The sequence below is a fragment of the Euprymna scolopes genome, chromosome 6 (genome assembly GCF_053919585.1).
Source record: "Euprymna scolopes isolate OS-2025 chromosome 6, ASM5391958v1, whole genome shotgun sequence".
Classification (NCBI taxonomy): Eukaryota; Metazoa; Mollusca; class Cephalopoda; order Sepiida; family Sepiolidae; genus Euprymna; species Euprymna scolopes.
The window spans coordinates 45,940,785-45,967,946 of NC_136487.1; the positions used below are offsets into that span (position 1 = coordinate 45,940,785).

The following is a 27,162-nucleotide window of genomic DNA, read 5'->3' on the forward strand; positions in this document are numbered from 1 at the left end:
AAAAACAATTTTTTCTGGGTGGACAATGCATGGATTCAACATCTTTTTCTTTGGTGAATAAAATGTTTTAAATTATTTTGTTTATCTCCATCATTTTTTTTTTAAGCTATTTATCACAGCAAGATAATGAAATGGCAAAATAATATTAAATTTCAATAAATTAAATTTTGAAATCCATGAAAATGATAATTTGAAATGAAATAATCAAGCAGGTTTTTCTTTTAAAATCAGTTTTTTTTTTTAGGTGTTTTTTTTTTTGGGGGGGGGTCATGTATCAACGTTTCAGCTTTGAAAATGTCTTCATTTTTTGTGCATGATGTAAGGAATGTTTCATTTTTATTACTTTTTCTTTTTAATAAAAATTTGTTAAGAGTCCGTAGGAATGTAGGTTGTCATGGTAACAGGAATGTGATCAGTTAGTGAAGCCAAACGGGTAACAAAATTGTAGCTTTTCACTCTCTGTTAAAAAAAAAAAAAAATTAATTTAATCAACAAATGACAAAAGTTTAACAAACAGTAAAAAAAAAAAAAATTATATAAAAAAAAAAATAAATACATGTAGAAAAAGTTTGATAACCTACTTGGAAACATTATTTTGTAAGGTTTATTTGAAAATTTTAGAAAACCAAATAATGATATTTTATTAAATAATTAAAATCATTTTTTTCTGAGACTTTCAGTGTAGATACATTTTTTAAAGAAGATAGTGGGTTTTTAGTTTAGGTTAATTTGAAAATATTTAGAAAACTAATAAATTATAGTTATAAAATATTTTATTATATGATAAAAAAAATTTTCTGAGACTTCTGGTATAAGACACCTTTTTATGCTTTACTAAAATTGTACGACTAAATAATTTATGATTAGTTTTTCCTGCTGGTGATTTGCTATTCAAGCAACTTTGACACAAACGAACTACTGGATTTGTCAGCACAAAATATTGTAAAAATCTGTTGTGGCATTATTAAAATAAACAACAAAATGAATTTACTCACAGGTTTCAGTCAAGAGGGTTATTTTTGCAAATATATTTTTAGATTCATATAAAATGTATTTACAAAAAATAATCTTTTTAAAATATTCTCTCTTAAGGCAGAAAGTAAATAGATCTATAAGTATTTATTTACATGATAAACTCCTAAAAGATTGAAACCATTATCTTTTTTCCTATACTGTGTGTCACTTTTTTTCGTTTTTGTTTTTCGTTAAAAATCTTTGTAAAAGATTAAACAAGTTTATATTTTGGATTAGTCATGCCTTGATTTTACTAATTATGCACAACTAAAAATTAAACGATTTTATGTACGTCTAACTAAATCCTAAAAGACTGAGACAATTATATGGCACACAGTATTGGAAAAAAATAATTCTCAGTCATTAAGGATTTAATTAGTCAAAGCAACTTCGACAGTTTCAAGTTTAATTTAAAAAACAAAACCAAATAAAACAAGCAATAGTCGATAATAATGATAAGGATTTCTACTTTTTACAAAGATTTTTTAGTGCTACATTGTTATTGTGTTACAAAATTCAAATTTTAAAGAAAAAAGTTACTTGTAAAATTTAATTTGCCAAAAGATAAAAAAAAACAAAAAAACTCTTTGCTGAAAGTTGTGATTGTGACTCAATTCGTTTTTTTTTTTTTTTATTTCAATAAAAAAACAAAAAAAAAAAACTTGTTTATTTTTTTTTTAAAAAAGATTAAAAACAAAGTGGCAGACTGGGTTGAAAAAAATCTCAATTTGCCAAAAAGAATCACAACTGTGACTTAAGTCATTTTATTATTTATTTTAATAACATTTTTTGCACTAACAGACTTGTGTAATGGGAATATTTAATAAAGATTGGGAGTTTTCTTTAGTAAATATCTTTCTAGGTATGAACTTAAGATATTTGCCAAAAAATAACCTCTCAAAACTTCTGAGTAAATTTGTTTATTGTTTATTACAAGATTTTACGCTGACGGATCCAGTTGATCGCCTGTGTTGAAGTTGTTTTAATCATCAGCAGCAGTAATTAGTCATACGTAATTTTTTAGTCATACAGTTTTAGTAAAACCGCAAACAATTGTAAAGTTTGATCAAAGATGAATGAATGCTGATCTTTTGATAATGGCTGTGTAACATAAATGAAATAATGAAATGAGATTTCTTACGAGACAATCATTTTTTCGAAAGAGGACACGGTCGATTCGTCGTTTACCAGCAATGTGGGGGCTGATCTTTGTCCGACCATGTTTATCTAATTGTGGCAGTGTGTAACACAATTCTGATATTGTCTTCTTCACAATGTTCGCATCATTTACAAAATTGTGACAAAGGTGAGGATCTTCCAAGACTCTCTTTAGTCCGGCGGGAGTCGATATAGCATTATCCCAGAGCAACATTGGACGCATTTCTGTGCCTGGAGAAGAAAAAGGAAAAATAATCACATTTAAATCAAGTATTTTCAAAATGAATTGATTAGAGGTTTTTGGGTCAACACAAATGAAGGGATGAAAAATTATAACGATGTAAGCAAGAAAAATGGAGACAATTTGATTGGACATTTATTTCTGGTTAGAGTCTTGAAGGTTTCTTACTAACTCAACTCCATGTTATAATTTAAGGAGAGTAGAAAGTGGGTCTTTGGGTTACTTTTGGCATCTGCATAACTCACTTCCTTTATTTTGTCCTCACATTCCATGAGCGAGGTTTCTGACAAAGAGGGCAGAATTGCTGTTTCCTAGGTCAGAATCTATTCCATCTAACGCTTATTGTTGGCAAATTTTTGACATTGTATAATATTTTTTTAGCTCCTTTCATCAAGTGGCTTCATGCCTTCTGGAATGATTTCCATTAAAAAAAAAGAAAAGAAAAAAAAGAAAAAGAATTTGTTGATTATTATTTTTTTTCTACTCTATAATAAAGATAAAGTGTAAACAGTGGCGGCTCGTGCCTGAGATTAGTGGGGGTGCTGCTTCAAAAATTTTACGTATTTTTTTAATATCGTGTAAAAGAATTCGAATATATAAATAAATATTTAATCAAATAATAAACAAACATTCAAATAAATATTCAAATATATAACAAAGACAAATAATCAATCAGAAATGGATAATACGCAAAAACTTTTTTATTAAAAAGATTTTTTTAAATTATGTACACTTTACAGAATAAAAATAATATATATATTTATTCCTTTTCAGATTAAATAAAAGTTTGCGGGGTTTTTTTTTTTTTTTTTTTTTTTTTTTGCAAACAAACGAAAAACATTTTTTAAAATAACTTATTTTTTATAAAAACAAAAAAGAAAAACTTTGAAATTTATCTGCCTCCCTACGAGGGTTAATTTAGGAGTTTACTATTTGAAAATAGCGTTTTATTTAATAACAGTTTTATTTACAAAATTTATTTTTAAAGATGTATTTATAACAAAACGTATTTGTAAATAAAATGCAAAATAAAAAAGTTTACATTTTTATATATTGAGCAAACAAACAAAAATATTTAAAGATACAAAATTTTATTTACAAATCTTTTAACAACTTGCTTTTTATATAAAAAGAACAAATTTGGCTATTTACTGACCTTCCCATGCCGGTAAAGATCGACATAAAGTGGATAGTTATTATAAGAAAATAGGATGTCATATATAAGCATTATAAAACATTGAATTTTAATGTAGCTTTCTTCCCCAAAAAACAAAAAATTAAAATTGTCTCAGTCCAGAAGGATTTCTAATTACTTTTTTTTAATGCGTATTATCTGACCCATCTACTAACAAATTCGGGTTTTTATTACTGTACACATAGATTCGAAAAAGTTGTCAAAAAACAAATATATAACAAATAAATGTTATCAAAGGCAAGATAAATTACTTTTCTACCAAACTGGATATAATTTTCGTGTTTTTATTCAATTTAACATGTTTATTCAGCTCGAAAAGCATACAGTGTTTACCGATGTATTGGAAAATTCAAAATGGCGGCCGACTCTCTTTAACACGGTAAGTTCGGGAAAAGATGTTATAAATAATAAACTAGACAAAATACTATTAAAAAACCACCGAATATATGTCAAGTTATGTTACGGTAACATATATTGAGCAAATTTCTAACACTATTTTGTCTAGTTTATTATTTATTACATCTTTTTCCGAACTTACCGTGTTAAAGAGAGAGTCGCCCGCCATTTTAAATTTTCCAATACATCGGTAAACACTGTATGCTTTTCGAGCTGAATAAACATGTTAAATTGAATAAAAACACGAAAATTATATCCAGTTTGGTAGAAAAGTAATTTATCTTGCATTTGATAACATTTATTTGTTATATATTTGTTTTTTGACAACTTTTTCGAATCTATGTGTACAGTAATACAAACCCACAAATTCAATGTAAAGTTTAAAAATGCATAATTATTTAAAAAAAACTGTTTTTTTTTTTTACTTACAAACACATTTTAATTAAAAAATCTTGTGTAAAAAATCCATTTTTCAACGTGTAAAACTTCTAACATTGTCCTTGTCAGAGGCAAATAAATGCTAATTTTTTTATATCTAAAACATACACGCTAAAAAGATTTCTAACTAAAATATATTTTCAACATAAACTGTTTCTAGGAAAAAATGTAAACAGTTGTTTTTGTAAAGTTTAGTTGTTGCAAAATAAATAGCATTCAAAACTACTTTAACGAAACAAACAAAAAGGCAGGTAGATGGAAAAGTAACTTTATTTTTATGGTAAAATTTATTTATTGAATATTTGGTTTTTACTCTTGGCCACGTGTTAGCTTCACTGCTAAATTCCCGAATACTTTTAATAAATAAAAATAAACAGTTTCTGCATATTATATATTTCCGTCTGCTACCGACTTAAATCCCAATGCTAAGAGTGCGCGTATTTAAAAAAAAATAGCACAATATTTTATGTACAAAAACACGTTATGTGCAGATTTTAATAATTTAAAAAAATATAAGTAAACCTCCCTTTCTTTTTTTCAATAACAATGTTATCATATTTATACAGGCGCACACTCTAAGCAAACAACGAATTTCACGACACAGAACTGCGCCAAGCGACAGTTCTCCAAGCAGCTTTCCTCTGCTGCCTAAAGCGTCTAATCCGCGCATGCGTACAAGAGAATTTCATTACGAAAGTGTAACTGTGCATTTAACAGCTCCAAGCAAGTTTTATTTTTGTTATTATATGAATTTGGAGATACCGACATTAAAGTTAATGATTTTATAATGTACACATAGAAAAAATAAAATAATAATAATAATAAACAAACGTATTATTTTTAATTTTATCATTAATATTGTGTAGAAATAACTTGGGGGTGTTGCAGTCCCACAGTTCCATGCACGAGCCGCCACTGAGTGTAAATATTTGTATATCAATGAATATTTATTATATCACACAAAAGTTAGCAAAGTTTATCAAATGAAACTATTTCAAGCATTTAGGGGACAACTCAGACAGCCTTCATCTATCTTAAATGAATTTGGAAAGAAATCTTGCACTTTATTCCCATAAAATTTTTACATTTACTAACCAAAGAATTCTCATCAATTCTTTCAATGTATCTTCTTAGTAAATTTTCGGAGAAATTTGGTAGAATCTGCAAACGTCAACTCTTTCAACTGTGACCTTTTGGCAGCCAAATTTTCATCCCAAAACTGATTAAAATGCTTGCCGCATGTCTAAATATCTGTTATGTATAAATTTCAAATGTTTAGACCCAAAATTGGCTGAGTAGTTTGCTAGATACCGCAAAGTTCAAATCTTTTGAAGTTTGACCCCCTCGGTAGCTCAAATTTTCCACCCAAATTAAAAAGCTTGCCCTATCTCTGAATACTCTTTACGTAAAATTTCAAATGTTTAGACCAAAGATCGGCTGAGTAATTTGGTAGAGACCGCAGAGGTTAAATTTTTAAAACTTTGACCCCAATTTTGTACCCCATAACATATTTTTGGGGGCTCAAATCAAATTAAAAAGTTATATCCATGTCCAAGTAACGTACATTTAAAATTTCAAGTGTTTAGACCCAAAATTGGCAGAGGAGTTTGTTAGAGTTTTCAAAGGTCAAATCGTTGAACTTGACAGCCAAATTTCTGGCCAAAAACCAATTAAAAGATTTTCCAAAATCTCAATACTCCTTATGTCAAATCTCGAGTCTCTAGACCAAAAATTGACAGAGTTATTTGGTAGAGAAATGTACACAGACACACACAGACATTTTCACTTTTATAGACATATAGATTGGGCACAAGTGAAAATCTCAGTTTCAAATAAATTAACAAGAAAACTCTTGAATATGTATCAGGCAAAAATAGATATCTAAACCAAAAATTAGGAAAAATTATTGGACAGAATTTAAATTAATAAAAATTAGTTGTCGTATGTGCCGATCTACCATCGACAAGTGTAATTCCCATAAATCAATGGGTTGGTTGGTTGTTTTTGCTTTACGGCATATCAACCTTTTTCAGGTTATTTAATGCCGAATCTAGTTATTTTAAGGAACGATTTTCAATGGAGGATATATTTTTTTAAGTGAGATTCTATTTAACCTATAGTAGGTACTACCACTCCAAGTCAGAGTGGACCTGGGAGCAATGGCAATTAAAGGGTGGCTCCACACTCCCCAAGGCCCGCAAGGTGGGGCCTCACCATCGGATATAGTTATAGGTCATATCCAGGACCTAAATCAGTGGGAGATAAATCAGTCTGCTATTTAACCAAGTAATAATAACAGCAAATAGGCAAAATACGAAAATTGATTATTTTTAATTAAAATTCTACTCAATTTTTCCTAATTTTTAGTGAAGATACTTTTTTTTTTTTGCATGATACAAAGAAGTTTTACTTTGAACACCATTTCCACTTGTGCTCTGTCTAATACTATACAAGCACACTAATGTCTTTGCTATAAGGAAGATAATCAAAATACAGGGTGGAACGAGGAAAGTGTCACCCTAAAAAAAACAAAACAAAAAAAAAAACAGTAGTTTTATTTTAAAACTTTATTGAAAAGAAATCAATTCAGGTAACCTGATTATGTAGTAAAACAGACAGCTATTCAATGTAGCCGCCTTCAGCTTCAATCACCACCTTGATACAAGTCTAGAACTAGGAGCATGCCTTTTCCACAAGTGCCGGCGGAGACTCGGCGAATAGTGGCGATCAGGTTGGTGTTGAGAGAGACCATATTGGTGATGTTCTCAACGTATGACCAAACAAAGTAGTTGAGCGGATTCAGGTTGGGGGAGGAGGAAGGGGGCAGTGAGAGAAGGGTACAAAGTTGTAGCACTCCTCAAGCCAAGCCTGGATCTCTTTGGACTTGTTGACTGGCGCCGAATTCTGCTGCCACACCCAGGGTTTGCCAGTGTCCACCTGATTCTGATTGCACCAGAGTATCACCACACTCTTCAGCACATCCAGGTACACTTCTGTCTTAAATTTCAAGCCGACTTTGAAGATGTGAGGTGGCGTGATGTGGTCCTCACTTAAAACCACACCAAAAGACCATAACCATGGCTGGAAACTTTGTTTTCATGGCCCTCTTGCACTTTAAGGAAACAAAAAGTGCGAGGAAGAAAATGGGACATAAGTCGTATTACACCGAGTTTATCTTTGCTTTACCCTTATTTTCATGCCAAGTGCTTGACTGAGCTTCAATCTATGGCCCCCCCCCTTCGCCAAACTTTCACAAGAAACACTCGGCTAGCTGAAAATACTATCAATAATTCCCCCCCACTCTTTATCTCTGCCTAAACCTAAACGTAGATTCCATGAAAAAAGTTTCTTTTTTAGAACTGCACACCTGTGGAACTGCCTTCCATTTTCTTGCTGACTACAATATGGTTGTCTTCAAGTCCAATGTAAACAATTTTTGGATGAGCTGTTCCACTTAAGTTAACAAATTTATCGAATTTCCATTACTATTGATTACTATATTGTCCAATTGACTACTGTACATTCTTTAGCCCTTATCCTCGAGTGACCTCTGGGCCTTGATAAGTTACTTAAATATGACTAACTTGAAAATTTCTTTTACAATAATTATTTTTCATACTAATAATTATTAAATACTTACTAATTAAATTCTTTTACAATAATTTCAATTTTTAAATTCTATCAATATTTTATAGTAATGACGTCAATATTTCACTATTCAATCAAATGGCATTCTTTCAACCGGTGTAATACGACTTATGTCCCATTTTCTTCCTCATACTTTTGTTTCCTCAAAGTGCAAGAGGGCTGTTTCCTTTACCCTGGACACGTCACTGTTATTCATGTTAATCCAGCGATGCATTTTGAAGGTGCTGGCAATGGTCCTGTTGTCATAACTTGGATCAATAGAGAGCATGAGTTGCACAGTAGCGCATCTCCGATCTTGCTCAGTAAACATGGTGTCATTTTCAGACGTGATAGAAGGCTCCTATCGCTCTTGAGATTTGTACACAACTGGCCAACTAGTAGATGGTCTGCAACAAAAAAGAAAACCAATTTTCATGGAATCATGTTTTTTCTATGGCAACAATTTTATCATTCCACTGTGTACACTGATATTAAAATTAGCATCTTTCTTCGAAAGCAGTAAAAAGCTTTATTCCACTTGGCACTTTAACCAAATATTTCAAGACTTGTTTAGCAGTTGGACTACATTTTTGTTGCTTTTGATTTTACAGCAATGACTTTTTAAATTCTTTTTATAACCTTCTTCATTGTGAGGATAAACCAAAACATTCCTCCATTTCAACTCAAATAATTGTGAATAAATAAACGTTCCCACTTTATTTTCTAAAATATTGATTGACTTGAATCCAAGTTGTTAGACATGATGTTTGGCATGGATTATCAATCAGCTGTTGTTAATCTTTCTTAATCCTTTTGATGTTGACAGCTGTTACTGAGCATCATGCGTTCATTTCGTATGAATCAAATAATTATTGCTGATATTCATTTCTCTGATATCTGCTTAAGCTTCTTTCTAAAAAGACATTGGGTACTTACAGGAAGAACCATAAAGGTTGCCAACGTCGCTAAGTGAAAGTGTTTCTGTGAGATGAACATGATTCAAACTTGGTACACTTGAGTTGTTAGCCACTTCAGCATTGTCATCTCTCTGATGGTGGTGTTTATCCATTAAGACAACCCAGCAGAATAAAAAGTCAATCCTCCCAGGTAACAATGTTTGGTGTTATTTTTGCATGCCGAAAGAATGTCACGATAAAAGATAACTATTTGGTTAAGTCGACCATGTCTGGACACATCTGACTGGAATTGAATATTGAATAAGAAAAAAGGTTGCCATCTTCCAAAGAAAACAAATATTTCCAAAGTATAAATCGATTTTATTCAAGATATCCATCAGGCTAGCTTTTGTCAAAATCAGAATGTGGAATTCTCGAGTTCCATCTTAAGTGAGGCAGGTTATCTCAATATTCCATAAGAATCTTTCACTTAGTGATACATAGTATGCGAAAGATTGTTTCAGCAATCTCTCTCACTATCTTGTCTTGCCACTTCTAAACGTAAATGTAAGATATTGCACGTGGTAGCATGGTAGCTTCCTTCAGTCTTGATAGACTATGGATACCCACTGTAAGGGTGTCTGTGCATAGAATTCTTGTGACAAGAGTTGAGCAATCTCTAACCACACCTCTCCGGAGTCAGTGTTGTTAAATACCAGTAGCAACTGGAAACAATGCCAAGATAAGTGGAGAGAGCACATACAGCACCTAGAATTCCCAAATGGTCACCCATCTGATACTAGCCAGGCTCACCATTACTCAACTGGTGATCTAACGAGAATCAGTGTGCCAACATGATTATGCCATACACAATATGTGTATGTGCAATATGTGTGTAATGGCATATAGCACGCAAAATAGTCACACAACTGCTACACATGCAACATAGTGGACTCAAAAATCAACTCTTTCCTGACAAGATTGCAATGCAGCAGACTCAAAAGTCAACTAGTGCAAAGATATACAGACTGGTTCTTTTTAACAATTGTTTGGTGAATCTACGAATAGAGTCCAAGTTAAAACATCTGATGAGAACCATAAAATGGCTTAACTTCTGATCTACTCAAAATCACCAAAGAAAAAGTTCTTTATCTGAACAACTTTTGCCATAAGGATTCCTACTCTCCACATATTACCAAACTACTGAATAATTCTGTTAAAATGTTTTTTACTTATAATGGGGGTATGACTCCAATGATTTCGACAACCATTCTTATAACCACGGTTATGACAATCAACCAATGAAAGGCTTCCGACATCATTATAAAAATATTGAAATTTGGATTCAATTCAGTTCGCTGTCAACCTGTCTTGAAATGACTGAATCGTGACTGCATTGATTCTTCACCACCATTTTTGTTACTAACAATTACTCAACACTCGAGATCCTGACTGCATTGATTCTTCGTCGATTTGATTTACTGCCGCCATCTTTGTTCAACATAATTTCAACAAATTCATCAAAAATTTTATAAAACCAAGAGAAACATGTTATTCTTACCAACAACCCAAGGTTGGTCTTTACCAGGACCCGAACGGCCAAGATCTTCATAAACATCATAAATTGGATGTGTTTGTAAACGGGATTCACCTATACAGGAGAAAAAGGTAAAAATAGAAAATAGAATAGCATGAGGAATCATAATTGACATAAACCTATACCTGTGGCATTTGTTTGTCCAAGGATATAACTGAAATCAAAGCCCTATACAAAGATCTAAAGATCACAGTGGAAAAAGATCATGTGAAAAAGTTTGGTTATGAAAAGAAACAAAAAAGAAAATAAAAAGTAGAAAAAGATGAGAAAAAAAAAAAAAAAAAAAACTTACCTGGTGACAAATTATCAAAGTTGAAATCTCCGCAAACAAAGTCAAATTTCACACTTTCATTTTCTTTTAAAGTTTCCTGTCGAAACTCTTCAGTCCATTTGACAATGTCATCAAGCTGTTTATCTAAAATTAAATGCGGCCCTGAAAAATGTACAAAAGAAAATAGAAAAATAAGCCACAGAATTATTTTATTGGAATAAATAATTTTTGTTTAAATGAAACAATGAAATAATTTACTACAAGAACTTGTTTACAAAATATATATTAGTAAAATAGTTCTTACTAGCAGGACCCATGATCATAGATTTACTATTTAATCCATATTGAAGTCCTCCATCTTACATTATCTTGACCTTGAAAAGTTCAATGTCAAAATTTGGATGGAATTTTAACTCCTGATTTTTTCTAAATTTTATGATGACAGTAACTATTATGCAAAATTTCAGTCTGATCTGATAAATAGTTTTTCCTTGCATAACTTTGGGAATACTTCATACAATATGGAGAAGAGATATGTCCTGGAAAGGGATATATTTGTTTGAAGTAGCTGAGTGGTCTTAGCTACATAATAGAGTAATACGATCTAGTAAGTTGCTTTAATGAATGATTGTAGTCGTAGTTGGTAATATACTTAAGCTCAGGCTTTCGGTGTATTTTTCGTCTCCCCCAGTTGCTATATCCGCTGGTAGGGGGATGCCGGATATATTCATATTCATTAAATCAAGAAGTAAGGCCAAGTCTTTGGCTCATCCTTATGTTGTCTGATGAAAGTAAGCAGTCTCACAACTAAGGTACGTTTTTACTAGTATTACGATGCGTAATTAGTTATTTTGTTTTATCTATAATATAAATCTCACCTGTCTGTTTAAATGTATGTGTAAAACTTTCGACAGAGGCGACAAATTTTTACAAGATTGGTATCCTTTTAAAGCTTGCCCCTTCAGACAACAAATATCGAAAAATTGGCCCAAAACATTAATTCATTCACCCTCAACTGGAGACTTTTCCTCAGGGAGGGGGGGGGTCGCTTTTTTCGCCAATATTTTCGAAAGTCTTTGTCTCTTTTCGATTGTCTAGCCTTAATTTAATCTTACATCACTTCTGGTTTCTAATGCGTCACATTTTTTCTTTCACTTTCTTTTCCTCCTTCGCAGTATGGGTTCGAGCTTGCCTGTCTACTACCACTTTTTTTTTTCTTTTGTGCTCGCAATTTTCCCCTTTTTTTTGCTCAACCAACACCCTTACATGCACCTCCACTTTTTTTTTTCTGCCTTCGCATCATGGGTTCAAGCCTGTCTGCCTGCCTAAAACTTTTTTTTTTTTTTTGCTTAACACACACTTAGAAACACCTGGGCAACGCCAGGCACCAAGGCTAGTAGCATACAAAGCTTTTACAGGTTATTTGTGCTGAATCCAGTAATTTTGAAAGTTCCTTTGCTTAAAGTTCTTTATATCTTCAAATATTAATTCATAATGTTTGGTTTGGTTGTTTTGTAGTGGATTCTGTTTTGTTTTTGACTATGCAGAATATGACAGAGTTTTGCAAAGGAAAAGAACAATAATATTAATGTTTGGTGTGTTTTAAATCAGGAAGCCAGTAGGAAAGTGGGAAAGAAAAAGCGAGTGGAGGCAGGTGATGTTTTTGGCTTTGCAGAACATGATAAACATGATCTGGTGACAGGCTAGCATCCTGTTAGGGGTTTGGTTGAAGCCATCTGTTCCACTAAACTCTATACATGTGGGGCTAAAAGACTTAAAAATAAACTTATAGAAATTATTAAATTCTTTTGTTTTCACTAAAAATCATGCATTTAAAGAAATTTTAGGTTTTTTTAATGTTTATTTTTAATGTTTTTAATGGATATCGATCCAGACAAAGTATAAAGCCACTTGATGTAAGGAGAAAAAAAAAATATCACTTCACTGTCAAGAATTGGCCGACAATAAATGTTATATCGATAGATTCTAACACGGAAAACAGTATTTCTTCTCTCTTTGTCAGAAACATCACTATTGGAATGTGAGGACTAAAGGACAAAATAAAGAAAGTGAGAATTACGAAAGTAAAGCCAATGTCAAACCATCCAACAGTGGATTAAAAATAGACTCACCTTCATAGGCTTGTAAGTGTGTATTGAAAACATAGCCAACAGCACGTTTGCCATTTTCTTCACCTAAAAATACCTAAGATAAAAGAAATGAGAATAAAAAAAAATAAAAAAATAAAACCAACATTATTATATTAATAGCAATAAATGCAACCTTCTTTATAAATCTAATAAATATAATAGATTTTTTTCTCTTTTTCATCCTTTTTAGATGCATGCCCCCTCCCCTTCCCGTTTCTCTCCAGATGTGTCTTGCTTTTGTATCCATTTTTTCTTACATTTACTTCTGAAAAACTAAAAAAAAAAAAAAAAAATTGGTGGTTGTCCCGTATTACCCCTACATTAAAAAACAAAAATAAAGAAAAATCTTTATAATGTATGTATACATGACGGAACGAAAAAAATCATATTCCAAAAAGCACATAAATTGATCAATTTTTTTTGTTTTTACTTGAGTCACTAATCAAGACCCAAAGGCCACTTAAGGATAAGGGATAATGAATGTAAATTGGTAGTGTAGTAATTCTTACTAGTGTAAATTGGGTAGAATTTGATTATTTATGGGGACAGCTCATACCAAATTAATCAGCCAATTTTTGATCTAAGCATTTGAAATTTTACATGAAGGGTATTCAGAGATAGGGCAAGCTTTTTAATCGGTTTGGGTCGAAAATTGGATTTGCTGAAGGGTTAAAGTTAAAAAGATTTGACCTTTGTGGCGTCTAGCAAACTACTCAGAATTTGGGGTCTATACATTTAAAATTGATACACAACAGGTATTCAGACATGCGGCAAGCATTTTAATCAGTTTTGGGGCGAAAATTTGGCTGCCAAAAGGTCAAAGTTGAAAGAGTTGACCTTTACAGATTCTACCAAGTTTCTTCGCCAATTTTGGGTCTAAACATTTGAAATTTTAGATGTAGGTAACAGACATGGGTAAAACTTTTTTAGTTTAATTTGAGACCAAAATAATAAATGTTAAGGGGTCAAAATTGGGGTCTAAGTTATAAAAAAATTTACCTCAGCGGTCTCTACAAAATTACTCAGAAAACTTTTAGTCTAAACATCTGAAATCTTACATAAAGTGTATTCACACGTAGGGCAAGTTATGAACAGTACATAGGGCCTGAGCAAAGCCGGGCTGAACTGCTAATATACTAATATATATATATAAAAGCGAAAATGTATGCATGTGTGTATGTTTGGATGTCTGCTAAAAACTTTCGACAGACGCGACGAAAATTCAAACTCGGTATCACATCGAAGCTCCATCCTTTGCTTGAAAAATATCGAAAAATTGGCCGAAAACAAAAACGGTCCTCTCGTGGCAATGACCGATTCTACGCATGCATCAGATGACGTTTACTTTAAATAGTTGAAAAATCAAACAAATTTTATGTATGTCGCGTTAGCTCAGTCGGTTAAGGCCTTGGTTCATTATCTAAACGTTTTGGGTTTGAATCGTGGTGCGAGATGTTTTTTTTTTTTTTTTTTTTTTTTTAAATTTAAACATTGAATCAGTGTTATTTAAGCCATTTTTCACGTAACGTTCATTTTTCTGCTTTTTTTTTTACTTCGCTTATTCTTAGCGACACCCAAAAACACCCGCGTACCCACCGATTTTTTAAATTTTAATATCAAAACAGGCTTATTTAAGCCATTTTTCACATGTTCGTTATTCTGTTTTCATCGTTCGTTTGCCTTACGTTAGTTTTTTTTGTGTTTTTTTTTATTGTTTGATTGCCGCGTAGCGGAGAAAACAGAAACTGGCTTCCGCAACTTGACGTTGTCGCACCTGCTAATTTCGGTTTATAAACATCAACTTAACACACTTATCAATTCATCTGTTCCCGTGGTCGAGATGATTAGGTCGCAGGAGTTTTTTTTTTTCCATTTCCTTTCCACCTCCGCGTCAAACGTTCGGGGTTCAAGCCTACCTTTATACTAAAACTATTTTTTTTCTTTTACACCTCCAAACAACCGGCCAACGTTTTTTTTTGTTTTTTTTTAACAGGGTTGTTTTAATCTACCTCCCCCCCCCCCCACGCCAACACACACCTCCAAACATGCGGGCAACACCGGGTACCCCCGCTAGTATATAATAAATACAAATATAGTATTTCATTTTAAAACCGTAGATGTGCATGTTAGTGTGTAAATATTTAACTGATAAACTCTTAAACTACTGGTCATACAACACTAAAATTAACAGGAAATAGTAATCATACACCAAGGATGGTTTATAATGAGTAAAATTGTTGTTTAAATGGATGACATTTGACAGACATATCAGCAAGTTGAAATGAAAACTATTCATTCCAACTTTCCAACATATTTTTACTTCTTTCTACGCACGCCCAAATTCAAGTCATTTCTTCAAGTCATTTAATATTAAATCTTTCTTACCTATCTCTTGATAGCTACATCGGTAGGAGACATGGCTGGAGTACTAAATGTTTTGGTTTCAATTCTAGCTTATGGCACACGAATCATTTTTTTTTTTTAACTTTTGAAGTCACTACTATAATACAGTAGTAGAAATCACAATATAATATTAACGGAGAATGCTTTGTAATAATAAATACAAAATCTGCATGAATTACAAAAATATTTAAGCGTATTTTACAACGCGGCAATGACCCCCCTCCCCACTAGTCTATAATATAAATCTCACCTGTGTTTAAATGTATGTATATTTGTATCTCTGCCTAAAACTTTTGACAGACGTGTCGGAAGATGACGAAACCGGTACCGTTTTAAACCTCGACCTTTCAGACGACAAATATAAAAAAATTGGCCAAGAGCATTAATTCCTTCACCCTCAACGGGGCAGTTTTCTACAAGGAGGGGGTCGCTTTTTCGCAGATATTTTCGAAATTCATCCACTCTTTAATTGACTAGCCTTAATTTTGACGTTCATCACTTCCGGTTTTACGATGGGTGCAACAGCAAAGACATCACTTTTTTTTTTTTTTTTCGTTTTGCTCAACACATACCTCCAAACACCCGGGCAACATCAGGCACCCAGGCTAGTTTAAAATTAAAAAAAATATATATATAAACTTGTTTGCCGCGATGCTAATTATTTATTATTTCGAAGGAAGACACTTTCCATTGCATTTACATTTAAATAAATAAAACTAATCTAATATATAAAGTTATCTTGCCAGAATTTCAAAGTTAGACCCAAATAGCAATCTTTCTGACATATCAATATTTGATTCAGACGAGCCTAGTTTTCTTTTTCTTTCACTATCTTATTAGCATAGATACATCTTATTTCAGTTCAGTTTTTTTGTTTGTTTTTTTTTCAGCAAATACTTAGCCTGCCTAAGAAAACTATTGTAGTGTTAAAAATGGTATTTTTCCATATAGAGTTAAAGTAAGCAGGAGTGGAAGATTTCATTAGAAGTAAAAAACATAGAATTAGAGCTAGGTGTCAGGTTATGATGCCATGGACAGTAAGTTTGAAATGAACTGTAGTAAAGAAAGGAGGAAATTCTACTTTGGCCAGCAAGTTGAACATGTTCAGATGCGTTATTCCGCCCCCCCCCCCGAAATCTCTCTCTTCATTTGCTTCTCTTCAGAGTAGACTAGGAAAAGCTCACATAATGTATAAAAGAATAAAACATTGAAGAGCCTTGTCTGCATTGTGAAAGAGCATGACGTCATTGGCCAAAGATAGTTTTTTTTTTTTAATATATTATTTCAGGTACAAGTAGAGAGGAAGACACAGAACCTTCGGCTGGTACATCACCACTATGACAACTTTTACAATTAGACGTCACTATCCAATGAGCCAACTAATATATCACAGACTATATATATGTGTATAACTACTAAATATATCAGATGGACAAACAGATAAAGCATTTTTCTTTCATTTTGTGACATTATTGCAATTATGATGGGAAGGAAAATGCAGATCTTTCGCTGTTACATCGCCATTACAATCATCTTTACAATGAGACGTCACTATCTAATAAGCCAACTAATTATGGGTCAGCTAAGAGAATAACTGGTCATCTCAAGGGATTATGTTACAACCTAAATGTTGCACAGTGGGCTCGAACTTAAATTATTGCTGCACAAATAATAAAAATGTTCTGTACAGAGTTTGGGAAAATTAGTTTGTAAAATTTTAATCCGAGATGGATGATCTTCTTCATAGTCAACTAAGAATCTCATTTAACTTTATCCTTGAATGGCGTTTGGGCCTTGATAAATGGTGACACATTAAAAAAAAATATATATATATGTCATTGAAGTTGACAAAACTGGTTCTTAAATTAATTTTACGATTAAGGTTTTGTTACCAATACAATATGGACGGCACAGGTGAAAATCACATTCCAAATAAAAACTCTTTGATATATTTATGCATCAGATGTATCCTTATCAAAAATTAGGCAAAATTATTGAGTAGAATTTTACTTAAAAAATGAAATCAGTTTTCGTAGTTCACCAATCCATCATTCATTATTACTTAGTTAAATGACAGACTGATTTATCTCCCCCTGCTTTATGGGATTTCTGCTCTTATCAATGATAAATACAATAAAAAAAATTTTTTTTTAATTAAAATTCTACTCAATAATTTTGCCTAACTTTTTGTGTAAATACTTATTTTTGCCCGATACACAAGCGTATTAAAGAATTGTCCTGCAAATTTATTTGCAACTGCAATTTTCATCTGTGTCCCTATCTGCATAATCAAGATTTTCCCCAATGCAACACATTTTTTTCATTAAAAAAAAAAAAAAAAAATGTATCGAAATTCAAATGATTAAATTTTCTCATCAATTTGTAACATCTTACCTTGACCATAAGAAGACCTTTTCCGCTAAATCTACAGGCGAGCGTCGATGCTTGAAACCATTTGAAATCTGCATCTTCGATGGAAAATTTGCTAGCAATCATCAGTCCACTGTTCAGCATGAACAAATTACTCTGAGCATTGCAAACTCCAGCATCATAAACCACATAAGGAAACACGGAATGGATTTTGTCAAGAAGAATCTTAGCAAAATCCCGATCCCACGTCTCCTGGAAACAAACAATGTCCAATTGTGGAAAGTTGGTCAACACGCCATGAGTAAATTCCTGGTTATCGACATTGGTAGTCTTCATCCTTTGTCTTAAATTCTTGCACGCACTATCACCAGAATTTTTGCTCTGATAAAGATGATCCTTTTCCGTTGATGGAATGTTCTCGCAGTTATTTTCACTGGAAACAGTGCTTGGACCATTCAGATTTGCAGCAGTGAGGGTTTCAATTCTATCTCTCTTCTTGGCGCTAAGATAATCATCACAGATAAAGCGCTCACCGACCGTTCTGGCTCGACCAGCAGCATCTAACAGGTTGTTATAGCGTGATAAGAATTCCGGTAAAAGGCAGATATTAGAAGTCGTAATGGATACTGTTTCTGGAACTTGCTTCGGTTGAGGGAACATGGGCTTTTGGTAGCTGTAGACGTAAGGGCGTCGAAGTTGGTGCAAGAAGCATCGCAGGACAAAACCAACAATGCCAAAAGGAAGAGTTGCAAATAATAACGTCAAATAAGGCAAAACAAGTGCCATGCTGAAGACAACGGTCGGCAGGTGGTTCATCTCTGGAGTCACAAGTATAAATAGGCCAAACAAACGATTCAGACTCCAGAGAAAGATACGCAAGATATACTCGCTTAGAGTAAAAAAAATTTGCAACACGTAAATGGCAAATGGCTTCTTATATAACATGGTTGGAAGCGAGAGAGACTGTAAATTTGATTGAAGTTTGAGTGATTAAAGATGAGGATGCAATGGACTGAAACGTGCACTCCTTATATTGTGTGCTCAATTTTGGGAAGCAGATGCTCTACAAATTCACAAAGGTTTCCTGAAAATGAAAAAAAAAAAAAAAAAAAAAGATGAAATTAAAATTTATATACTATAAAAAAAGTTATGGTGCTTTTTTTGAAGTTCATATGCAAATAGAAACATGCAGTTATGTGTAAACAGTGTGATGATGTATGGAAGTGTAACCTGGCCAGTCAGGGTTGAAGACATGCGTTGCATGGAGAGAAATGATATGAAAATAATGATACAATGGATGTGTAATGTTAATCTTAAAGACAGGCCTAATTCTGATTACCTGGACAGTAAAGAGATGTGTGGAGAACGGGAGACTTTGATAATATAGTCACATTGAAAGAATGAAGGAGTTTTTTGGGAGGATAGCAGATGTAGAACAGTTGATTTAGTAGGTTCAGTTTATAGGGGAAGATCAGGGAAAACTGGAAGTGATAAAAATGGACTTGAGAGAAAGAGATTAATAAAAACCTGGTCAGAGATAGGTAATATTTGGAAGTCAATTTCTTAAAGCCAGCATGTATATCAATGATGATGGTGAATAGGCAAATTACACCTTACTAAATCAGTAGTTGTTACAATGTCAATACCTGAGTTTAGATCTCATGTCAGTATGAATATTTTTTCTTTTTTTACTGGATACATGTTTTTTTAAATTTAAAGAAATTAACATCACATAAGAATAGTAAAAAAACATTATGTAAATATTTCTTTTTAAAGTGAGTGACCTTTTTTTGATAATCAATAAAAAATGTAAGAATATTAGTGCCCAAGCCTTTTCTAGTCTCACACAAAAACATGCATTCACATTTCAAGCTATATTACTTGTCATATACATACATGCACACAAACATACGCGTCCACGTCCACACACATACATATATTCACGTTCGCGTACATACACTCACATTCACGTGTATACATACACACGCTAACGCACACACATGTACTCACATACGCGCACACGTATGCACACATGGACAACGTCACTTCCCCTTTCAAAGGAAATCCACACATGCGCAAAAGACCACAGGAAACACCTATAAAAGCAAGAGCAATAAGCAGCTTCTTCCTTTTCAAACCTGCCTTACGAGGTGGTTGGTCGACGCACCAGCCACCGCCATTTTTGGCAGGCGCGCGCACACCTCACACCACTTGCTACTATGTGGGACAAAAAGCTAACAGACTGCATGTATACTTTATATGCTTTCTCTCTCCATGAACTGGATTGACATTCTCACTCTTTCTCTATCTACTACTTGTGTCAGAGAACACCACCGCATAGCTGACTTCTAGCATGGCGCACAGTTTAACTGATGTCAACCCTCTATCTTTTTCTACACGCTGGACTATCATTTTTATTTCTACTGTATTACTCACTTCTTTTCTCACGCGCGAACAAACGATAGTGAGATGAACACACATTTCCTTTTTCTTTCTACACCACCAGTCCCGCAACAAACGATGGTTACACCCGAACGCGGACATGAACACGTGTTATATCTTAAACATTCATTCTTTCAACAGTAAATAAACGACACGTCTATCTAATCCATCCATTGAGTTTTTGTTTCCTTCATTCCATTCGTTTCATTATTTTCTTGTAGCGAGTTAGGGTATTTATATCCTGGTCCGCAACATTAGAAATTAGTTCAAAGAACAATAATTTTGCTTAACAGAATTTCTAATGTTTTTTACAAATAAAAACAAATATATTAAATACTAGAAGGCTGCCTGGCATTGCCGGTCATAAAATACACTTGAATATGATATTTTAATGTGTACAGATTTCGTATTTATTATTATAGAGACAATTCTCTATTGATTATTATATTGTACCCAATATATAGTAATATATAGTAGTGACCCCACCCTCATGATCTGATCATAAAATATGCTTAAATATATTTTAATTCATGCAGATTTTGTATATATTATTATAGAGCCAATACTCCATTGATTATTATATTGTACCCAATATATAGTAGTGATTTCAAAAGTTAAAAAATAAATATGACTTGGGTGCCATCAGCTAGAAATTAAATCAAAACATGTAGCGTTCTAGCATTAGTTGTAAAGTTTGGAAAGTTTGCCGTTAAAATTTGAGCCAGTGACAAACAAATTCAATTTTAATATAGTAATAAAAATACTTTGGCAGAGTCTTACAAAACATGTCCACACATTCACTTTAAAATCAAAATGTTATCTATCTATTCGAAACACCTTCCATACATATATATATATAATAAAATAAGGTCGCCCTCCCGTCTCTAAATTTTCAATAGAAAAATAAAGGAACATTTCCTAAACAAATCTTTCACACTTACCATTTAATGCACTTTCTAACATGGGTTTCAATAAAGTATACATACATTTTATTGCCGTCTAAAAATGATTACATTTGTTCAGGAGAAACTCACAAACCAAAAGAAAGTAGCAAAGACTTTTACTCTCTGCGCATTAAGTCTTCTCACTTCCCTCATATCACCATGTTCCTAAAATTAAAAGATATATTTTAAAGCACCCACTTATTTCATTTTTTGAATCATACAAAGACTATAAAAATACATTTTTAAACAAATTAATAAACACCATCTCCGTCTCACTTACATTCAAAATGGCATCCAAAATCTATTCAAGAAATAAGTGAATAACTGAAGGCTTCCATTTCATAACTGCTCCATTCCTATTATGAATAATTTCATTCATTCCTCAGATGCTTTAATAGATTAATGGAAAACTCAAATCAGAGTCAAGATGGCATATGCCAATGACTGCTACAGTCAGTGTAAGTACGATGTACCTTCAATAAGTTTCAAGACTTTTTTCGCATAGGCACTGTTCTTGATAGTACACACATAAAACTAGTCCCCTTCGAAGTAATCTCCTCCAGCTGCAATGCACTTGTTGTACTGTTCCAACAACTTCTGGAAGACCTTTTGTGTGAGCATGTCTATGACCCTCATCATAGCCTCTTTCATCTCAAGTATCTCATAATGACAGCCTCTAAGGCTGACCTTGAGCTTAGGGAATAACCAAAAGGCACAAGGAGCAATTATTATAGGGATGGTGAGGAACTGTCTTGATGTCCATCTTGGTCAAATAGTCTGTAACAAGGATGGAGTACCCTTGGCCAAACTTTGCACAAATCTTCCGCATCTTCAGTTCCTCCTGAATAATTGTGTGTACAGTTTCCACACTGACATCAAACTGTGCACTTATTGTCTCTATAGACACATGGCGGTTCTTATCCATGAAATTCTTTATTTAACCAACTAACTCTGGTGTTCTGACTGCCTTATTTCTCCCACCCCTCACAGACACCCTGCCTTCCTTGAATCTCTTATGCCACTCAAAAACTAATGCTCGATTCATGCAAGATGGTCCAAAAGCAGTCTGGAGCATTCCATGCGTTTCTGTGGTATTTTTTCCAAGTTTAAAACAGAACTTTATTGCATATCGTTCTTCGAAAATGTCCTCACCTTCAGATTGCATTTTTGAAATTCACCAGCTGTTACAATCGAGCTTTAGTAGGGTGTATTCGAATTCCTGCTATAACTGTTCATTTGAATTTGAAACCATAAAAATTGGTCAGTCACCTCATATAGCAATAACATACTGAATTTTCAAGAGTCTACAACAATTTTAAATACTTGTACAAAAATAAGTCAGGAAACTTAACTTTAAGGCACCTTGTACCTTATCTTTAAACCGGTTCTGCAATCTCATTTCCAATGTGACTATGATTATTTTTACGATAGAAAACACATTGTCAGAAGTTCAGAACTCTTAGGTTTCCATTAACAAAATTCAACTTTTACGAAATTATCTGATTTCTCTATGCCAGTTACATGAACAAACATTACATTTAAAACAAATAGACATGCATACTATCATAACAAAAGTACAAAAGGTACAAATAAAATCATAAAAATTTTTTCAAAATGTAAAAACGTTTATCACTCAAATTACGAGTGATATATGTGTGTAAATATCTGAAATCGATCTGTCATCCCAAGCACATATTTTATATTCAAATTATTTTAAATTTCATTACAAAACAACTTTTTTTTTTAAGATTTTTTTTTAATTCAATTAATTTTCAAAAAGGACACTATAATATATTTATCTTTGTCTCGTCTGCCCATTCCATTTTTTCTTGGAAACCACTAGCCAATCTGACTAAAATTTTGTATGGACTTTTGTTATGGTAAAGTGCAGCCAACTAAGCATTATGGTATCCAGTTGATGCACAGTTAGGGATTAATAGTGATTAGTCATCACAATTCTACATTTACTCTAGAACCTTTCTCTGAAACTACTGGGCAGATCTGGCTGAAATTTTATATTAACCTTTGTTTTGATAAGGTGTAGCGAATCAAGTATTATGGTATCCATTCTGTGCCCAATTAGTATTTAATGCAAAAACGAGCAAAAATTTAACCATATTTAACCATGTTCATACAGGCAACTGGGAACCACCTATGAATTTAATATTCCCTTTACACTTCCTCCTTCAGAGCGAACCAGTTCAATCTGCTTAGAGTGAATGTACAACAATCAACAAAAACAAGCACATTCAACCATCAATTTGGCATAAAGCATTCCTAAGTCAATGGGCTCTAACTTTTGCCAATTTTTAATGGGTAAAAAGTCTAGTATCATATATTTGGGAAAATATGAAAACTCAGAAATTTTCTGTCAGCCTCGTTTGGTAGAAGAAAAATGGGTTAGCGTTAACTTGTTAATAAAGAAAAATTGAACCATTACAATTTAAATCAATTTTATTCATACATAGTTTCATAAATAAATGGCAGGGGCTTGAAAGAGTTACATGGACAAAAACATAAAAATATGTTGAGCTAGTGGACGCATGGTACATTCAAAATATGGGTAGAGTCCGGGTCCATCATCCCATGCTCGCCAAGTCTTGATTTGAGGGTGAGATAGGGACATAATGATACACTGATTTCCAAATGTGCAAGAAGACCAAACACTTCAGCGTTCTGACTGAATAATTTGTTCACTTCACATGCAAGGATAAACTCGCACAAAAAAGATTGTAATCATTATTACTACAAACTAGTGTGTTCAAGGGTTTGGACTATGGTGGAAATATCTGCTCTTGAAGTGCTTTAGATAAACTATTTTTATTTCACAAATATTTCTGAGTTCTATATTAGCAAACTACTACATTCAGCCTTCTTTTATTATCAACGATGTCTATTAGACATAGCATATCAGTGAGATATATGTAGGGAGAGACATCATATATATATATATATATATATATATATATATATATATATATATATAGCGAGAGAGGGAGGGGATTGCTGAAACAGAACAAATTACCTATATCGGTTGTTGATTAAAAGCACTGCACTTTTTGAAACGTTCATACATCCTTAAATTCGACAAAACTACACCCCCCTCCGTATACACATACACTTTTGATGAGTTGTAGGGCATCCGAGTATTGTACGCAATAATTTAATTATTTACCATGATAGATAACATAGGGCATGTTTTACAATCTACAGAGATTAAAAAAGTGGTAAAAATTTCAAATATATATAACAAATAAACATTATCAAAGGCAAGATAAGTTACTCTTCTACCTATCCAGATAGGTAGAAGAATAACTTATCTTGCATAACAGTATATATTTTTATTTTTAAGTCATTATCGAGACTTCAAATATTTAGGTGTCAATTCATGGCCATTTTTTTCTTGTCCTCACCTAACGCTAGACACTATTTGTTTTCCGAACCAAATAAACATCTTAAAGCGAGTAAAACCACTGAAAACTTTTCCAGATAGGTAGAAGAATAACTTATCTTGCATTTGATAATATTTATTTGTTATATATTTAAATTTTGGACCATATTTTCTAATCTTTGTGGATTGTAAAACATACCGATAATATAGTATTCAAATGATAAATCACAAGTAAACTGTGAAAAAAAAATCCAAAACTTTCCAAAAACAAAATCAAATATGGACTAGAAGTTGAGGTGGGGGGATAAAAAAAAAAAGGAGAATATCAAACAGCTAGCAAGGTGACCCGACATTGCCCAGGATTATATGAGGATCAACGAATGTTTCATGTTCCCATATTTTTATTGTCATCGAAATCAATGAAATTGCTTATTTTTCAATCAAATCAATCGATTGCCTGTTCTAATTGGAGACCCACCATGATGCACCTGAGGGAAGCTTCACATGCTTCCCCGCAGTGACTAAGTTCTCAATATAGTGTAGTCTACATTGCACTGTAGAGAACCTACTGTTGATTTTATAAAATTATTTTATATATAATAGCTTGTATTCAAGATTAAAATGCAAAAGTCAAGTATCATCTTTCAACTGTGCTCTAAACAGAAACATTCATTTCGAATGCGCCCTTGCCATATCAAATAACTGTTGATTTTATATGGTTGGTATCACTGCTTGTGCGGTGATAATGGTTTGAATTTAAGTTTAAAATGAAAAAGTTAAGTATCATTGTGAAATTGTGCTTTAAACAGAAACATTCATTTCAAGTGCATCCCTGTCATATCAAAGAACCTACTGTCGATTTTATAAGTTGGGTCTTTCGGCTTGTGTGGCAATAAAACTTCTCAAATGCACTTGAGATATTAGGCTGTGTAAGATGTTCCTTCTTTCCTCGGACTATTTTGATTATCGATACTTATTGAAGACATTCAGACAAAACTTATCTAAGAACACTGCCAGACACAAAGTACCTTCACGTGAAATTTCATAAAAATCGACCCAGCCGTTTTAGAGTCCATAGGGAATGAACTCAAAGTTTTTTCTATATAATAGAGATAAAAAAAAAAAAAAGGAAAACGCATGCAATTGTAGAATCAATAAAATTAACTGGCTACTCCGTTATGGCGGGCAAACAGAAAGAATTTTTTTTTTAAATAGATAAAATAAATGTTAAATGGTTTATTATTTAACAACATTTTATCCTAATTAATAGTTGACGATTAAATTGCCAATTAAAAAAGATCACAGAACGTTCTAATAATATAGATTAAACTAGATATGTAGCAATAATAATAGTTTGATTAGATGCATTTTTAATCCATCAGATTATACCCTTTTTTAAAAGAAAGACAAATAAACAAAGAAAAAAAATCGATAATATTGTGAAGGAGTGGGTGATGGTCAAACTAAAGATTAAAAAAAGACATTTGTACTTTAAGCATACTAAATTATACTAAATCTAAGTTAAATCAAAGTTTGTTGCGATAATCATACAAAATACATATCACAATATTCCTCAGCTTTGGAATTGAATTAAGTTAGAAGAAAAAAAATCTTTTTTAACTGTTCAGAATTTATAAATAACGCATCAAATGACCGATAAGGCTCGCACCCAACATAGAAAAATACATACTATTTTTATAAAGTACTAACCTTCAAAATGGTACACATCAAAAATCAGATCATTAGTTTAAAAATTGATTATTTAAATTGAAGTTGCATGAGATAGCAGGGGAGTTGAAGATATCAAAAGATAGTGTATTTGACATTTGTTAATGAGAAAGCTATGTTCAAAATGAATGCCATGTTTGCTCACAGAAAACCAAAAATGTGTCAAAGATGCAGAGTGTTGTCTGCAACTGTTTTAACAACAAAAAAGGAGTCTTGTGTTAATATGGTACAATGGACGAAACTTGACTGCACAGCTTCACTCTAGAGTCCAATGGGCAATCAGCTGAATGGACATCAGCAAATGAAAGCCATCCAAAGTGACTAAAAATGCAAACATCAGCACAAAAAATTTAGCCTCCATAATTTGGGATTTTGCTCATTAAAAGGAAAAACCATAAATAACGTATATAGCATTATTTAATGCGTTTGAAGGACGATGGCGCCAAAAAAACAGTTAGAAATGAAAAAGAAAAATGTGCTCTTTAACCAAAACAATGCACAGTAGCACAAGTCAATCACAACAATAGCAAAATTGCACTTCAAATTGCTTCCTCACTCATCCTATTCTTTAAACCTTGCCCCCAGTGATTTTTTTTTTACAAGGGAGTCATCATTTATCAAGGCCCAAAACCACTTGAGGATAAGGATTAATGAGTGCATTGTAATCATTGGGACAACAGCATAGTAATAGATAGTAGGAATTTGGTATAATGTGATTATTTAAGTGGGCCACTCAGCAAGAACTTGTTTACATTGAACTTGAAGACAACTATATTGTAGTCAGTTAAAAAACAGGTCAGCAGAACAGAGTTCCACAGACAGACATTTCTAGGAAAGAAGCTTTGTTCATGGAATCCACATTTGGATGTAGGTACAGGCAGAGAGTGGGAGAAACTGGCTG

At 32.8% G+C, this 27,162-nt stretch overlaps 1 protein-coding gene across 1 annotated transcript in view; it reads right to left on the minus strand.

The window, feature by feature from the left end:
• Positions 1-231: 231 nt before the first annotated feature.
• LOC145277629 (sphingomyelin phosphodiesterase 5-like) overlaps positions 232-27,162 on the minus strand; it is a 57,500-nt gene continuing 30,569 nt past the window's right edge. Inside the window, exons 2-7 of the mRNA XM_080129187.1 lie at positions 17,781-18,840; positions 12,966-13,038; positions 10,855-10,995; positions 10,527-10,616; positions 2,156-2,403; positions 232-459 (exon numbers count right to left, since the gene is read on the minus strand). Of these exons, the coding sequence (XP_079985313.1) occupies positions 367-459; positions 2,156-2,403; positions 10,527-10,616; positions 10,855-10,995; positions 12,966-13,038; positions 17,781-18,701 (1,566 nt within the window). The 5' untranslated portion in view covers positions 18,702-18,840 and the 3' untranslated portion in view covers positions 232-366. The remainder of the gene's footprint in view (positions 460-2,155; positions 2,404-10,526; positions 10,617-10,854; positions 10,996-12,965; positions 13,039-17,780; positions 18,841-27,162) is intronic.